The 17,781-nt window shown below is 34.5% G+C and overlaps 1 protein-coding gene and 1 pseudogene across 1 annotated transcript; both read left to right on the top strand.

Moving 5' to 3' along the window:
- The first annotated feature begins 8,784 nt into the window (after positions 1-8,784).
- Positions 8,785-9,696, top strand: LOC144233232 (olfactory receptor 6C3-like; annotated as a pseudogene).
- A 6,863-nt stretch (positions 9,697-16,559) lies between these two features.
- Positions 16,560-17,495, top strand: LOC144233231 (olfactory receptor 6C3). Its single transcript, XM_077766062.1, has one exon. It carries the CDS (start codon positions 16,560-16,562, stop codon positions 17,493-17,495), a length of 936 nt encoding a protein of 311 aa, XP_077622188.1.
- The last annotated feature ends 286 nt before the right edge of the window (positions 17,496-17,781 follow it).

Raw genomic sequence — 17,781 nt, 5'->3', positions numbered from 1 at the left:
TTTATTTTTGTGTATTGTGTGAGAAACTGATCTAGTTTCTTTCTTCTGCATGTTGTTGTCTAGTTCTCCCAGCACCATCTGTTAAAGAGGCTGTCTTTTTTCCATTGGATACTCTTTCCGGCTTTGTCAAAGATTAGCTGGCCATACATTTGTGGGTCCAATTCTGAGTTCTCACATCAGCAATCAGACAACAAAAGGAAATCAAAGGCATCAGAATTGGCAAAGAAGAAGTCAACCTTTCATTTTTCATAGATGACATGATACTCTACATAGAAAACCCAACAGACTCCACCGGAAACCTACTAGAACTGATCCATGAATTCACCAAAGTCACAGGGTACAAAATCAATGTACAGAAATCGGTTGCATTTTTATACACCAACAATGAAACAACAGAAAGAGAAATCAAGAAACTGATCACATAAACAATTGCACAAAAAAACTCATAAAATACCTAGGAATAAACCTAACCAAAGATATAGGAGATCTGTATGATGAAAACTATAGAAAACTTATGAAGGAAATTGAAGAAGGAACCAGAAATGGAAAAAACATTCCATGCTCATGGATTGGAAGAATAAATATTGTCAAAATGTCATTACTACCCAAAGCACAAAAACAAACATATAGACCAATGGAACAGAATAGAGAACTCAGACTTGGACCCATGCTTAATTTTAAATGGCTAGTTACTAGAGGAAGAAAAAACAGCCTGCTTCACAGATAGTTCTGCATCATATAATATAATTGCTACAAATAGTATACTGAGTCAATGAATCTTATTAAGGAATGGCCCCAAACCTCAGTTAGGATAGAATGTTTTTCCAGTGGGAAAAATCCAAGGGGTATATCTTGTCCTTATTTCCAAGAAGTTTGGATGTTAGATGTAAGATGTTGTACTGTTTCATAATGTGTTGGGTAGCAAGGAGCTTAGAAGTATTGGAGTATCCATAATGAAGAGATTTAGGAAAATGCTACCTGAGTGAGTCTCTCATTGTGGAACTAGAATCTTTAGGTGTTTGTGGCCCATGTGACTTTCCAATAAATAGTCATCTGAAAGGAGATTTACAATAACCAAGAGGATAAGATGACCCATTTTATGAAAGCTAGCAGTTTTCCTTAACCATTTACTTCAATATTTGATTAGTAGGCTCATGAAAATCGTGGCCATGGGGCAATGATTACATCTATGTATAAGTTACCTAGATGTCAAACCTGTCAGTACTTGATTGAGACCAATGCTGAGCCTAAATGCTAGAGGGAATAACCAACTACCTGACAGAAAATTGGTAAGTTTACACTCTTTTCTTCACACAGGGAACAACAATGTACCCCTTGGAAGAGATATTTATTCTAAATATATATTGTTTTTTGCTATGCACAGGTCTCTTCCAGCAATACAATACGTAGGTACCTATTTGTTTTATCCAACATCACGATGACCTAAAAAAAAATTTCCATTGTGAAAACGGAACTCATTTGACAGTAAGCAAAGTGAGACAACACACTGATCTGTCTTACTATGCACTATGCCATCCAGAAAAAAACAAACATAAAAGTGGCTATGATGATAAATTGGGGGAAATATGAGAAAGATGAGTACTAATTTAATAATTGGGATTTGTAGGAATTGTCTATATCCCAAGTATTCCCAGGGATTATTAAAATCACTGTTTAACTGGTAAATTAGAATGGGACATACATGAGAGACAGATAAAGCATATCTTTATGAAAGAATATTTTGGTTCCTCAGAAATGAAGGTTAGGTCACCAAGCCAATAGCCAAGTAAGGTGCTGACAGACAGAGACACACACACACACATATATTCATATATGAATATGCAATAAATAAAGGATATGTATACAGAATATATAAAAAAGAAGTCTCAAAACACAATAAGAAAACAAAATTTAAACAATGGATAGATATATAAATACATATGGAAACCAACTTGACAATAAACTAGAAAAGAAAAAAAGAAAAAATATATAAATACAAATCTTATCAAAGATAATATACAAATGTCAAGTTAGCATAGTCAAAGATTATTGCTCAACATTATTGGTCATCAGGAAAATAAAAATTAAAACCCTAATGGGGTACTGCCTTGTAACTATTAAAATGAGTATTTTAGTCATTTAACAAATTGTCTTTATTTCGAAGACAATATCAACTGCTTGAGGCAAAACCACAGAAACTTTCACAAATTATGGATGGATTGCAAATGGTGCAGTCAGTTTAGAAAGCAGTTTAAGTCGCTGATAACATCCAACGTATAATTAACAAAAAGCCCAGCAATCCCAATTCTAGTTATTTTACTCAAGTGTAATGAAATCTTTTCACACAAAGCATCATTATTCATAGTCACCATAAATTGGAGACTACTCACATGTTCTTCAGTATGTAAATACATACACTAACTGTGGGGTAGCCATTCTAAGGGAATACTACTTGGACTAGAAAGGAACCACATACTGATTTAGCAATAAACATGAATGAAACATAATTTCAATTTATGTGAAACAATCCCGATCCAGAGACTACACAGTTTATGTGAAAGAATCCCGATCCAAAGGCTGCACTTTATATCATTCTTTTTGTGTGACATTCTGGAATGGCAAATCTATGAGGACAGAAAGCAAATCAGTTTTTGTCAGGGTTGAGAGAGACAAAGGGTTGACTACGAAGGTCCAACATGAGGAGCTTCATGAGATAATGCACTGATTGCATGTGGTTCTATGGGGTGACCCTATGCAACTTTATACACCCATAGAACCTAAAACAACCCTAAGTGTGTGTGTTTGCTAAATGCAAATTACAAATAATCATCCAGGATGTTGGTGGTACTGAAGAGGAACACACACTGTGATAGGAATCTCACAATCTTACAAAGAATAAACTCTAGACTAGAGGACTGATGTTAGAAGGATAATGAACTTATGTCCATTTTATATAAAGCTGTTCCTCATTGTTCACAGAGTCCTTCTTTGCACATTTCCGTACTCTCTAGCATGTATTTGTAAACACTAAGTTAATTCAGAGACACTTTTTTGAGCCAATCCAGCACATGGGCAGAGCAACAAAGGTTTTGAGTTACCTATCACACCTGTTTCCAGCTAAGTTTAAACAAGGTGATGCTCTGCCTTCTTGCTGCAGATCTCATACTTTAGACAAAGTCTTTTCATGGCCGATATAATGCTGGATTTTTCACATTTTTCTGTTTTAATCCTGGTGATTTCACTGCTTTTAATGGCCCCAAAGCACAGTAGTAAAACACTAAGTGTCTTGAGAGTAAGAATCGTGTGATGTGACTCATAGAGAAAATACCTATTGGGTGAGTTTGGGCCAGGCATGAGTTCTGGGTGTTTGGCCTGATGTTAATGAATCAGCAACATACTGTATTCAGAAAAAGAAAGAGGACACTTATTTCTCTGTATGTGAGGACTCTCGTGAAAATAATAAAATAACATCTTTACTGTGTTATGAAGCTATAAAGAAAACGGAAAGCACATAAATTTGTAGATTCATGACATGAAAACAGATTTTTGTTAAATCATAATGACAGGGGGACCTAGGTGGCTCAGTCGATTGAACATCCGACTCTTCATTTCAACTCAGGTCATGGATCTTCCGGTTGGTGGGATTGAGCCTGACGTCTGGCTCTGCACTGACAGCATGGATCCTGCTTGGAATTCTCTCTGCCACCCTCTTTTGTGAAAGAAAGAAATAAACTTTTAAAAAGTCATAATGACAGCATTGTTGTCAACCAGAACAAGCCAAAGAAATATATGGCCATGTTACCCATGGTTAAGAAATGGGAAAGTTTTCAAAGGGTGACAAAGTGTAAAAATTGTTAAACTTGCAGGTGAGGCAGATTCTGCAGATCAAGAGGCTGTGGAAGTACTTATTAAATATATCCAAGATGCTATTGCAGGATTGGATTATGTAGAAGAGCAAGTTTTCAGTGCTGATGAGACTAGTCTGTTTTTTAAGGATGTTGGAACACTAAACCATATCACACAAATTACATACATAATAAAAATAGTTTTGGTTGGTGAAAATGTTGTAACAGAGGCTTGAAGGAATTTATCTTCCTATTTCCACTAGGAACAAAATTTCAATATTGTTAATTCACTGTTGTGGCAAATTTATGGAACATAAGTACCTGGAATAATGAGAATCTACACTCTCCACAAATGTACTTGTGTATACATGGATTCGTGTGTATACAAAGGTCTCCCATAACTGTCTACTGACAGACACTAGGAAGACCTCAAAAAATTTAAAGATGGAATAAAGTTGAATGGACTCAGGAGCCAATTGAAAGGGAAGCCAATGGTCAAAACTGGAGAATATGAAAAACAAAATAAAGAATGTAGTACTGAATTACAAACTAAAGAATAAAAATCATATTTATTAGTGCATACTCAACCAACTGAGCCACCAAGACGCCTTTAAAAGAACATTTTAAAACTGCTACAATTTAAGAGTTTTGTGTGACATTTTTATTCATTATAACATAAATATTTTGTGACTGACAGGACTACATGATGTTTTGTGTTCTTATATAGAAATATTTTAATAATTTCTATTAAAATTAAAATGTGATCTATTCTCACATAGTCATCAAGTGATCATTTATGTAAAAGATTCAAAATAGTTTATTTCATGTTTCTTAACACTGAACAGACATATTTTATGTTTTAGTTTTGCACAATGTGAATTTTATATAGTAAAGGTTAGCATCTATTATACAAAGGCAGAAGCCAAAAGCACGCTTATCTTATGACCACGAGGATAGATGATGGAAAGTAGAAATAATCCCCACCCAGCAATTTTGTAGGTAAAGAACTGTAGTAATCTCATTAACATATTAAATTAATTGACAATTGTGAGTAAATATCAATCCTTTTGACAACTCTGAGACCTCTGATGGATACAGAAAACAGAGGAGACATTACAGACTTAGCCAAACTGTCTGGACAGTTAAGCTTTTCTTAAAATGATCTTAGGGGATAGCACCAGTCCCAGAATGGAAAGACACTTTCCCAGAGGACAAATATAGGTCCCCACCACACTAGGTCCCTGAAGTTTGGAATTTTAAAAGGCAGCAGGCCCCGTTAGTGTAGTGTAGTGTGCTGCACTGTTCCAGGCAGGCAAGTGACCCAGAGACAGTGTGAATTCAGAGATCTGAAAAATGCCTGGGATGCAATGGAAGAAATAAGTCACTCCTCTGAAACTGCTTCCCTGGGAGCAGCAAGCATGGACTTCCCTCACCAGGAATGAGGAAGCAGGCTGGTGCCAGTTTCCTTCCCCACCCCGCAGCAAAAACCAATTTTAGGGAAATAGCACAGCATCAACACTGCCAACCTAATCTGCTTACACCCAAGTCCCAACTCACTGTGATCCACTAGGACTACTTTTCTAGGCCAGGTATGCCTTACAACTAGCACAGCAGGTCCCTCTGTAAGAAAACCAGCACAAACCACAACACACACCACATCTACTGACCAAAGAGTTCTGCAAGTTTCAGCTCTAGTGGAAATACTGTCAGGTCTTTTTTAGCAAGCAGATCAGAGCACACCTAGTTAAAACTCACCACACTCTGGCCAAGGTCCAAATACTCCCCACTGCAGGCAAGGAGAAACTCTGCAGTGGACTGACCTGAGGGAAAGAGCAGCCATAACACAGCACAGACTGCACACAGCATATACCAAAGACACTTCCTGAAGAATCAGGCCTGGGCAATATATGACATCTTCTTCATAAAGCCATTCCTCTCAGGATCAGGAAACATAAAAAAGGCTTTTCTAACTCATAGAAGAAGAAGACAGATACCTAAACAAAATGCCAAGACTGAGGAATTCCTCCAAAAAGAAAGAACAACAAAAGGTCATGGTCATGAATGACAGAGAAACAGATATAAGTAATATACGACAATCAGAATTTAAAGCAACAAGGATAAGGGTACTAGCTGGCCTTGAAAAAGCATAGAAGACACCAGGGAATCCCTTACCACAGAGATAACAGAGCTAAAAACTGATTAGGCCAAAACAAATAATGCAATAACTGAGATTCAAAACCAACTGAACATGATGACCACAAGGATAGATGAAGTAGAGAAATGAACAAGTGATATAGAAGATAGAATTATGGAAAATAATGAATCTGCACAAAAGGGGGAAAGGAAAATTTGGATCAAAAAGTAGACTTAGGGTACTCAGTGATACCATCAAGGGTAATAATGTTCATATTATAGCAGTCCCAGAAGAATAAGAGAGAAAAGGAGACAGAACATTTACTAGAGGAAATTATAGCTAAAACCTTCCCTAATCTGGGGAGGGTAAGAAACCTCCAAAATCCAAGAGGCATGGAGAACTCCCATCAAAATCAACAAAAGCAGGCCAACACTAAGACATACTGTAGTTAAATCTGCAAAATATAGGGACAAATAAAAAATCTTAAAAACAGTAAGACAGAAGAAGTCCCTAACTTACAAGGGAAGATCCATAAGGTTAGCAGTAGACCTCTCCACAGAAACATGGCAGACTGGAAGGGAGTGGCATGATATATTCAAAGTGTTGATTGGGAAAAAAAATCTACAGCCAAAAATACTCTATCCAGCAAGACTATTATTCAGAAAGAAGGAGAAATAAAGTTTCCCAGACAAACAAAAACTAAAGGAGTTCATGACCACTACACCAGCTCTGCAAGAAATATTAAAAGGGACTCTTTGAGAGGAAAAGAAAGACCAAAAGCAACAGGACTATAAGAGAACAAAGAAAAACTCCAGAATCAATGAAAAAACAAGTAACAAAATGGCATTAAAATTCATATCTATCAAAAATCCCTCTGAATGTGAGGCTCCTGGGTGGCTCAGTCTGTTAAGTGTCTGGCTTTGGCTCAGGTCTTGATATCATGGTTTGTGAGTTTGAGCCCCACATTGGGTTCTCTGCTGTCAGCTCAAAGCCCACCTCAGCTTTAGATCCTCTGCTCCCCTCTCTGCCCCTCCCCTGGTCTCTTCCTCTCTCAAAAAAAAAAGTTAATAATCACTCTGAATGCAAATGGACTAAATGACCCAATCAAAAGACTTAAGGTGTCAGAATGGATTAAAAAACAAGACCCATCTATATGCTGCCTACAAGAGATTCATTTTAGACCTAAAGACACCTGAAGACTGAAAGGGAGGGGATGGAGAAACGTTTATCAGGCAAACTGATGTAAAAAGGAATCCAGAGTAGCCATACATATATCACAAACTAGATTATAAACCAAAGACTAACAAAAGATGAAGGAAGACACTATAATAAAGGGGTCTAACAAAAGATCTAACAATTTTAAATATTTATGCTCCCAACTTGAAGCACCAAAATATTGAAACCAATTCATAACAAATATAAAGAGGCTAAGAGATAATAATACAATAATAGTAGTGGACTTTAACACCCCAATTACATCAATGGGCAGATCATCTAGGTAGGAAATCAAAAGGAAACAATGGCTTTGAATGTCACACTGGACCAGATGTACTTAACAGATATATTCAGAACATTTCATCTTAAAGCAGCAGAATACACATCTTTTTGAGTGCAAATGGGACATTATCCAGAATAGATCACATACTGGATCACAGATCAGGTCTCAATAAGTACAAAAAGACTGAAATAATACCATGCATATTTTCAGACTACAATGGTGTGAAACTTGAAGTCAACCAGAAGAAAGAAATTGGAAAGACCACAAATACATGGAGGTTAAAGAACATCCTACTAAAGAATAAATGGGTGGGAGTGCCAGGCTGTCTCAGTCATTTAAGTGTCTGACTCTTAATTTTGGATCAGGTCATGATTTCACAGTTCATGAGATCAAGCCCAGGGTGGGTTCTATGCTGACAGAGCAGAGCCTCATTAGGATTCTCACTCCCTCTCTCTCAGCTTCTCTCTCTCTCTCTCTTTCTCTCAAAATAAATAAACAAACTTAAAAAAATGAATGGGTCAACCATGAAATTAGAGAAGACATTTAAAAAAAATACATGGAAACAAATTAAAATGAAAACACAACAATCCAAAACATTTGAGATGCAGCAAAAAAGGTCCTAAGAGGGAAATATATGGCAATACAGGTCTTCCTCAAGATGGAGAAACATTTCAAATAAGCAACCTAACCTTATACCTACAAGAGATAGAAAAAGAACAACAAATGAAGCCTAAAGCCATCAGATGAAGGGAAATGATAATTATTAAACCAGAAAAAAATGATATAGAAACAAAATAGAACATATCAATGAAACCAAGTGCTGCTTTTTTGAAAAAAGTGATAAAATTGATAAACCTTTAGCCAGATTCACCAAAGAAAAAAGGACTGAAATAGACAAAATCACAATGAAACAGGAAATATCACAACCAACACCACAGAAATACAAACAATTTTAAGCGAATATTATGAAAAATTACATCCAATAAAATGGGCAACATGAAAAAATGGATAAATTCATAAAAACATATAAATAACTAAAAGTGAAACAGGAAGAAATAAAAAAAGTTGACCAGACTGAAAACCAGCAAAGAAATTGAATCAGTAATCCATTATCTCTCAACTAACAAAAGTCCAGAGCCAAATGGCTTCACAGATGAATTCTACAAAACGTTTAAAGAAGAGTAAATACCTGTTTTTCTAAAATTCTTCTGAAAATGAGAAATGGAAGGAAAATTTCCAAATTCACTCTGTGAGACTTTGCTTTATTTTTCAAAAATATATTTGGCATAAAGAAAATAAAAATCTGTATGAGAAACCATGCAACAGTTACAGAATTTATTTTCTTGGGCATCTCAGACAACCCAAAGCTTCAGGTTAACATCTTTATCTTTTTATTTATGCTTTATGTATTAAGTGTCACCAGAAACATAACCACTATTAATACAATGTCACCTTAACAGGCCGTTTTCTTAAGACTCCCATGTATTACTTCCTGAGGAATTTCTGTTCCTTAGAAATTGCAGTCACCAATGTGTCTATCCCAGATTTTTGGCACCAATCATTACTAAAGTCAAGATATTTCCTATAACTGTTTAGCTCAACTATTTATCTTTATGGGTATGTCAGAGATTTTTCTTCTCGTGGCCATATTTTGATTGCTACATTACCATCTGCAAGCCTCTTAATTTCACTACCATCATGAACAAGAAAATCTGCACCCTCCTTGCCTTTGGGTCATGGCTGGGAGGATCCCTTACCATTTTCCCAGGACTCATGCTCATCCTCTAGCTAGATTTCTGTGCTGACAATATAATTGATCATTTCTCTGTGACTCTTTCCCCATTTTACAACTCTCGTACTCAGATATATGGCTTTTAGAAATGATTGGCTTTTACTTTGCTCTTGTTACTCTGCTTTTCACATTGGCATCGGCGACTCTTTCCTACATGTGTATCCTTAGCACCGTTCTGAGTATCCTGTCTGCTAGTCAGATGTAAAAGGCTTTTCCACATGTTCCTCTCTGGAGTGTCATTTCCATCTCTTATGAGAGCTGTATATTCATATATGTCAAGCTTTCAGCAAAAGAAAGAGCATCACTGACCAAAGGAGTAGCTATTCTCAACACCACAATAGCCCCAATATTGAACCTTTTTATTTATATCCTTATGAAACAGTAAGTAAAATAAGTGTTCGAAAACTTGCTTCATAGTGTTGTCTAGAAAGAAATGAATGGATGTCATTGTGAAGATCCAATATAGAGGAAAGGAAATATAAAATTTCAACTTTTACAATATCTTTCCATATCCCCCTTACAAATACTTGCAAGGCTAAGAACATTGCCTAAGATTTCTTTTAAACTGAAAGTAACTATGCTATGTCTTTCAGACTGTCTGTGAGTTCCGTTTTCTCATTGATTTACAATTCTAAATAAAAATCCAGTGGCTATAAAATATAAATCATTTTCCTGATTGTTCTGAATAATAATTTCATATATTGTGATGACTAAAGGAGTAAATACTGTTTTCATCAACTTAGTCTTAATTTTTGTTAATAATATCACAGTGTCTTTTGTAAACTTATAAAAATATGAAATTATTTCTAACAACCATATTTTTTGCATACTATCTGCAGCATTTGCCCAATTCTTCCAACTCATTTGGTTGACTTGAGTGTTTATTTTACTACACATGATTTGAACATCATATGTCTTCTGTTTTCTAGTCATCCTTAAGGCATGCGTTATGTCTCTTTTTTTTTAACATACTTTCCTTGTTTATCTGCATTATGTTTAAAAATATATAACACGTGAATATTTAGGCAGTTATCACTACACTTAAGCCACCAGGAAGTTTGATAAAAATTTAATAAAATTTCTTCTATAGAGAATATTTGTATTGTGTCATATGCTGAACTAGGTATGTCCTCAATCATATCATATTTAATCTTCACAGCTATATAGCAAATTAGACAAGTTATCTTTTTTTTTTACAAGTGAGTAAATAGATGATGCTCAGAAAAGTTGTGTAAGTTGACTGAGGTCTTCTGCTATAACAGCCAATATTATAACCTGATTTGAAAAACAAAACAAACTGACAGAAACTTGTTTGCTCTATTATACATATACTTAAAACTCAGTAGAGACATCCATATTTTACATAGCTTTTACCTACACAATATTACTGGCATTTTTCACTCACTTAAGCTCTTTGGTCATGATTATATTATTATAGTCTAGTCAGTGTCGGTACTAACTCCTAATATACTTGGCATATAAATTAGAACATTAATCAAAACAAAGAAATTCTTCAACTGCTGTTGCTGGTGAGAAATAGAGTGAGAAAGAAAAATCTAAAGTATTAGCAGTATTATGATAATCAGACTTGTTATTAGAAGTTAGACTAAAAAGAATGGAGTTACTGAATAGACTTAGCACAGTGTAGTAGATTACCAGTTTAAAAAAATGGCATTGAGTAGAGATGCATTCAGTAGAGATTTGCATTACGAATTAAGATATCTGGTTGCTAATCTCTGAAAAATAATGCCAAGGGAAAAAATACATTGGGGTTATAATTTACAACTTGATATATCGAAAAGTATAAAAACAAAATAGTATATTTTGTTTTATTATATCAATTCATTCTCAGTTAAAAACAGAAAGTAACTATGTATGTGTGTTGCCAATTGGATATAGTCTATGTGGTATTGTGTGTAAGAGAATAGGCTTTAATTTTAGGAAGTCTAAGATCATATTTGACACTTGATAGCTGTATGAATTTGTGTAAGGTACACAATCTCTATGAGCCTCAGTTCTTCATTTGGGAATGTAGAATAAGAGAATAGAAGTTTCATAGCTGTGTTTAGAGGACTAAATGAAATAAATAATAAAAGTCCTTAAGTATCACTGAAGTAAATAATGCCTTTGTGAAATCACAACTACCATGAATATCCTTCCCAAAGTTAGGAATTAATTCCAACTAAAAAAGTAAATAAAATAGGTAAAGAGGCTATTCATATATGCTAGTAAGTGTTACATAAAATATACAGCACATTAGTTGTATTATTTCAATTAATTCTCAAAAACACTCTTTAAATTTCAACTCCATGTCAAACAAATTAAATGAAGCCTAAAAAAATTAAGTAACATCCAAAGTCACAAATTCTATTAATTGGCTCATTTGCCTTTTTATTCCATGTCTTTCTAATGGCAAAAGCCATATATGTTCTATGATAATAAGTTGACCCCTAATGTCTTAAGTACAAGTTAGTAGTTGGTTTAAATGCCATAACTCTATTAACAATTTATTTATTTTTCCTTTCTTGTTCATATTTTAGATGGCTAGCTAATAAAGCAAAAGCATGACACTGTGTGTCATATGTAAAGCATACATCACTGGGTTCTATTTCTGAAGCCGAGACTACACTGTATGTTAACTAACTTGAAAACTAAAAAAAAAGAAATAAAGAAAGAAATGAAAAGAAAAATAAATGAATAAACTGAAAGCATGAAGTTATGTGTTGATATTCAGCATAAATCCCTACAGATATGATTGTTACTATTTCTGAAAATATTATTAAATATGATTTGGTGATCTCTCTTTCCCCCTGACTTGTTACTATACACAACTATATGAATTCTAAAAATTGAATCTTTTCATCTTTAATGAAATGAATAAATATAAAGTATTCCAATTTGGTCTAGGAAATGGTCACTTAAAATAATTATGAAGAGAGTAAAAGACAATTTTAATAAAATAATTAAATTCAGGCAGAAGGAAGGTTTCACATGAACTCTAGTTAATTCATCAAGCATGAATGAGCAGTGCCAGAAGTGAATTTCAGTGTAACTATGAAGCTGAGCTAGATGTTGCCCATAATTAACTGAATTAATTTCTTTTCCTTGTCTCTAGTATATTAAGCTGAACATGAACAACTACTTTATTAAACAATTTAATAAAGGAAAAAGACACAGGATAACATGATCAATAAAGCAAATGGCCTTACAGACACTCTCTGAACATATTTTTCTAATGTCATTTAATGGCTTTAACTAAAGAAGAGATATGGGAGTAAATACATAAGATTAAAAAAACTTTTCAATATTAATGCATTACTAAGGGAAACTGCCACCCAGCACAACAGAAAGCATTATTAAAAATTTTTTTGTTGTTTTCATTTAAAACACCTGAAATGAAGTGGAAGCACTCAAAATGTCCTCTCTCAGACTGTCAAAGGACATTCTTTGGACTTTGACTCTCATGTATTTTTTTTAATAGTCATTTTCTTACCCTGAGCATCAAAGAAATTGCCAATAATCAGTTTATCAGAGGGCTGTCGCTAATATTTACTTGATGGTAAAGATTTAGGGAGGGCAGGATATCGACGTTTTATGAACAAAAGCCATAAAGATGCTTTCTAGCCTTATTTGCTAATATTCAGTGTTATTTTTAAATTTCGATTTTAAATGGCTCAGTGAATCTCTCACAGGAATCCTTAAAAGGCAAGTCAAACGTAATTGTGATGAAAAGAGTGGAAGGAAATGTGTATCTTAGTAGCAGAAGCCATTATACTTAACTGGAATAAATACAATTAAAAAGTATATTTAGTTGGTGAGATAACNACAGAGCCCGACGCGGGGCTCGAACCCACGAACCGCGAGATCATGACCTAAGCGAAAGTCGGACGCTTAACCGACTAAGCCACCCAGGCGCCCCGCAAGAGATTTTATTTTTATTATTCTTTATTTAAACTTTTTTTAATGCTTATTTATTTTTGAGAGAGAGTGCAAGGGCAAACACAAGCTGGGAAAGAGGTAGAGAAAAGAAGACAGAGGATCTGATGCCAATTCTACTTAGACAGCAGAGAGCCTGATGGGGGCTCAAACTCACCAACCATGAGATCATGATCTGAGCCAAAGTCAGACACTTAACCAACCGAACCATCCAGGCACCTCTCCAAGAGATTTTAAATGTTGTAATTGGACCTTACATACAAGTGGGATTTAATCTAACAACAACAACAACAGTAGTTTTAAAAGTCTTAAACTGCTCCTGGGTAGGAATAATATTGTGGATGGTAGGGCTGTCACTGTCATTCTAATAGTGCTGTATGTGCAACATGAGGAAAAGAAGCAGGTGAAAATTAATGTGATATTACGATTTTATCTAATGCTATTCATAGCCAGGGCTTTAATCATGAAATAAAGGAAATATAAATGTTTAAAAGGTAAAAGGGGGTTCCTAAAAATATTGTAGTCCTAAGTTTGAATGATACATTTAAATTACACTCATAGACATTTTATTTGAAAATAAAATACATATGTTTGCTGGCCCTGTCCACTGTAAATACCTAGAAAGGATGATCGAACTTATAGTAATTACCATAGCTAGTGCCCAGAATCTTAACTTGATTTACCATTTCCTAATCAATGGAAGGAGGGCTCTTTCAAGAAATAATTCAGTCCAGTTCTAATACAGAAAAGTGTAGCATGAGCCTGGAAACACTCGTCATCCAAGATGGGAAGGAAACAATCAAAGAGGAAATGTATACTGCCCAAAAGGGAAGAGTTTTCCCTCCGGCTGATGCACTCCAAAGAGATAGTGATACCAATTTAAACCTCTCTTGGAATGTTTATGTCAATCACTAATGTGACCTACAACAAGAGAAAAATTTATAAAGCCACATATTCATAAAGACACCCACAAAAAGATACTAGAGAACCAACTCTGACTATGGAATAGATATAAAGTAGGCATTCACCTGGACAAATGGAAAAGGGTTGATTAAGAATAGAACCATCTTGCAGTACATAATGAATTAATGAATTCAGCCATTGATCAACAATGGCTGCTAGGAAAAAAGAAGAAGAAGAAGACAATTAGGCATGTATCTCCTAATGAAAGTTGAAATTCCAACTCTAGAATAGTCTTGCTGAAAAAAAGCTCCCAAACCTAAACCTGATTAAGCCTCTAAATCTAACTAGCAACTAGAGGAAATCATGAAGATGAGCTTGCAATCAAGTGAAGCATGACTGCACACTGCCCTCCATGAATAATAATAGATTTTCTTGTAGCCTATTTATTGGGCTTTTAGGGTAAAAACATAATACCATTTCATTATTGTAACAAAATTGATCTATAAGATTACCATATTATATACTTGAAAGTTGTGGACAGAGTAAACTTTAAGTGGTCTCACCACAAAAAAAAAGGGGGGGGGTAAATATGCCAGTGGTAGTTGTGTTAACTAAGCCTATCATGGTAATCACTTCACAACGTACAACTGTATAAAGTCAGCACATCGTACCCTTAAACTTACACAGTGTTGTATGTCAATTATATCTCAATGAAATTGAAAAAATAAATAAGTGAATTGTACCAGGGTATCACTCTCTAAGACATAGAGCCGCATCTGCCAAAATTCTCTTTTACTGAGTGTTCCTTTAATTAGGTTAAATAAACAGTGTATATGGTCATAAATTTGAGTTAGGCCTACCTATTTCTTCCATTTTTCTGCCTACTCTAAATCCCCTCTTCCAGTAAGTAATTCCCAAACACATATGCATCCCAGTTGTGAGTTAGTTCTACATTGGTGACTGTATTATTATTTGATTACATTAATTTATTATATATATTTTATGTTAAATGCATGTTTTGTTATTTTATTTAGATGTATAACACTTATTCAATATTAAGTAGTTATGGGGCTTCTGGGTGCGTCAGTTGGTTAATTATTGTAACAGCATTTTCTGAGAATATGAGTATGATAAGTGCATCATAATAGTTATTATTTAATTTAGAATTACAAAATGGCCTTACTTCTCAATGCCTCAACACTAACAAAGCCTATGGATAAACAACAACAAAGAGGGTATATGTTGAAAAGTTTATATTTCCAGAAGCTTAAATATAAATTAGGGTCTGAGTTTTATTTTTGTAAGAAAGTAGGTTTCACAAGTGTTTTTATTACTCATGAAATTAGGTGATTGTGATTAATGGAAATATTTCTTTTGTAGAAGACAACGTTGTAGGTCCTCTGTGGGATACGAAGGTGAACATAAGCATTCTCAAGGGAGGTTCACCATAGAAAAAGAGTTAAAAGGCTACTGAGAAATGTAATGATGGCTTCCAGAAATCCCTCATTCAAACAGATTCAAACAGAAAATAGAACTGACAGAGCTGCTAAGATCTGAGGCAATTAGTTACTTTCCCAATTTGTGCCACAGTGTAAAATACAAAATGGACAAATAATGCATGTCCCTTTAAGCTCAAAAGTAAAAATTTTTCTATATGTACATTTCTAGCAAGTCATAGAAGATGTCAAATATTAATGATTTCAATGGAATTACAAGACATACCAGTAAGTGAATATGTTCTCTCTTAAATACAATAATTAGGTTATTTATTCAATCATACAGTAAATATATATGTACTACAACATAATATATAAAATATAAGGTTCTCAAATAATCTTGATAACTATATCCAAACATATTAATGTAAAAAATTAATAATTAATTTAAATAGTTTAAAACCTATTTTATTTGTTAAGAAAATTATTGATTGGTTTCTTATATCATACAAAGTATAATGGTTATTATTTAGTCTTCTAAATTTCCATTTTACATTGTGATGGAATAAAGATTATCCATTTCTTTTTTAAGGTGGTGGTATCTTTTAATAAATACTTGATATAAAAGAAAGAAAAATGCATATTTATCTTAATTTTTCAACAAGAATGTAATGATTTCCATAAATTGGACAAAGCAAGCAGTACTCATTTTATTTATCATCTCTCAATGATGTGAGCTATTGTATGAAGATTTCCAAACTTCTGCTACATTTCAAGTAAGAAAACTAGTAAATAGAGCAGAACTCACAAATGTGTATGAAAACCAAATGCAAACAAGAGAGTTCAATAGAAACTAAGATCATACATGGATTATAGAACAGATTTTGGAATTGTATAAATGACGGTAATATTCGTCATCATGAGTTATACCTTTCATCTCCTCCCTTTAATACTCTTGACACCTAAATATCTTTAAGAGAAGAAAAATGAGAGGGAGAGAGACAGAGACAGAGAAATGAACCACACAGTGATCACAGAGTTTGTCCTCCTCGGCCTTTCTGATGATCCTGACCTTCAGATTGTGATTTTCCTCTTCTTATTTATCACATACATATTAAGTGTCACTGGAAACCTGACCATCATCACTCTAACCTTGGTGGACCCTCATCTACAGACGCCAATGTATTTCTTCCTCCGAAACTTCTCTTTCTTAGAAATCTCATTTACAACAGTATGTATTCCAAGATTTCTAGGAGCAATTATCACCCGGGATAAGACTATTTCCTATAACAATTGTGCAGCCCAACTCTTTTTCTTTATCTTCATGGGGGTGACAGAATTTTACATTCTCACTGCCATGTCCTATGACCGCTACGTTGCCATCTGCAAGCCTCTGCATTACACCACCATCATGAACAGGAAACTCTGCACATTGCTTGTGCTCTGTGCGTGGCTGGGAGGGTTCCTGACCATTTTCCCACCTCTCATGCTTCTGCTCCAGCTGGACTACTGTGCTTCCAATGTCATTGATCACTTTGCATGTGACTATTTTCCCCTTTTACAACTGTCTTGTTCAGATACATGGTTTCTAGAAGTCATCGGTTTCTACTTTGCTTTGGTTGCTTTGCTATTCACTCTGGCATTGGTGGTTTTATCTTACATGTATATTATCAGAACTATTTTGAGAATCCCATCTGCCAGTCAGAGAAAAAAGGCTTTCTCCACATGTTCCTCGCATATGATTGTCATCTCGATCTCTTATGGAAGCTGTATATTTATGTATGCTAATCCCTCTGCAAAAGAAAGGGCATCATTGACCAAGGGAGTGGCTATTCTCAATACCTCTGTTGCCCCCATGCTGAACCCCTTCATTTACACTCTGAGAAACCAGCAAGTGAAGCAAGCCTTCAAAGATGTGGTGCATAAAGTAGTATTTTCTTCAAATAAATGAAATATTTATTTTGGCAAACAAAGGACACACTAAAGAGTAAGTAGGTAAAATCTTTAAAGTCCTAAACATCTGTATCAGTATACTTGTTCTTGTTGTCTCTTATATGCCACCTTGCAGTTAATTTAATGTTTTCCCAGTCTATTACCACTTCTATACCCAGGTTTCTCCAATGTATTGTGTATTCAATTGTTTTAAAATATGGTAAATTTATTTCTCCTATAAAATTGATGGAAATTGACTTAAGACATATGCTACAGCACAATGTGAAAAATAGTTTTGATTCTAT

This window comes from Crocuta crocuta, unplaced genomic scaffold (assembly GCF_008692635.1).
Source record: "Crocuta crocuta isolate KB4526 unplaced genomic scaffold, BGI_CrCroc_1.0 scaffold245, whole genome shotgun sequence".
Taxonomy (NCBI): Eukaryota; Metazoa; Chordata; class Mammalia; order Carnivora; family Hyaenidae; genus Crocuta; species Crocuta crocuta.
This window is presented reverse-complemented; position numbering and strand designations above follow the sequence as displayed.

What these genes read in the sequence shown, in the direction of transcription:
- LOC144233231 (XM_077766062.1), top strand. Translation starts at nt 16,560, where the DNA reads ATGAACCACACAGTGATCACAGAGTTTGTCCTCCTCGGCCTTTCTGAT.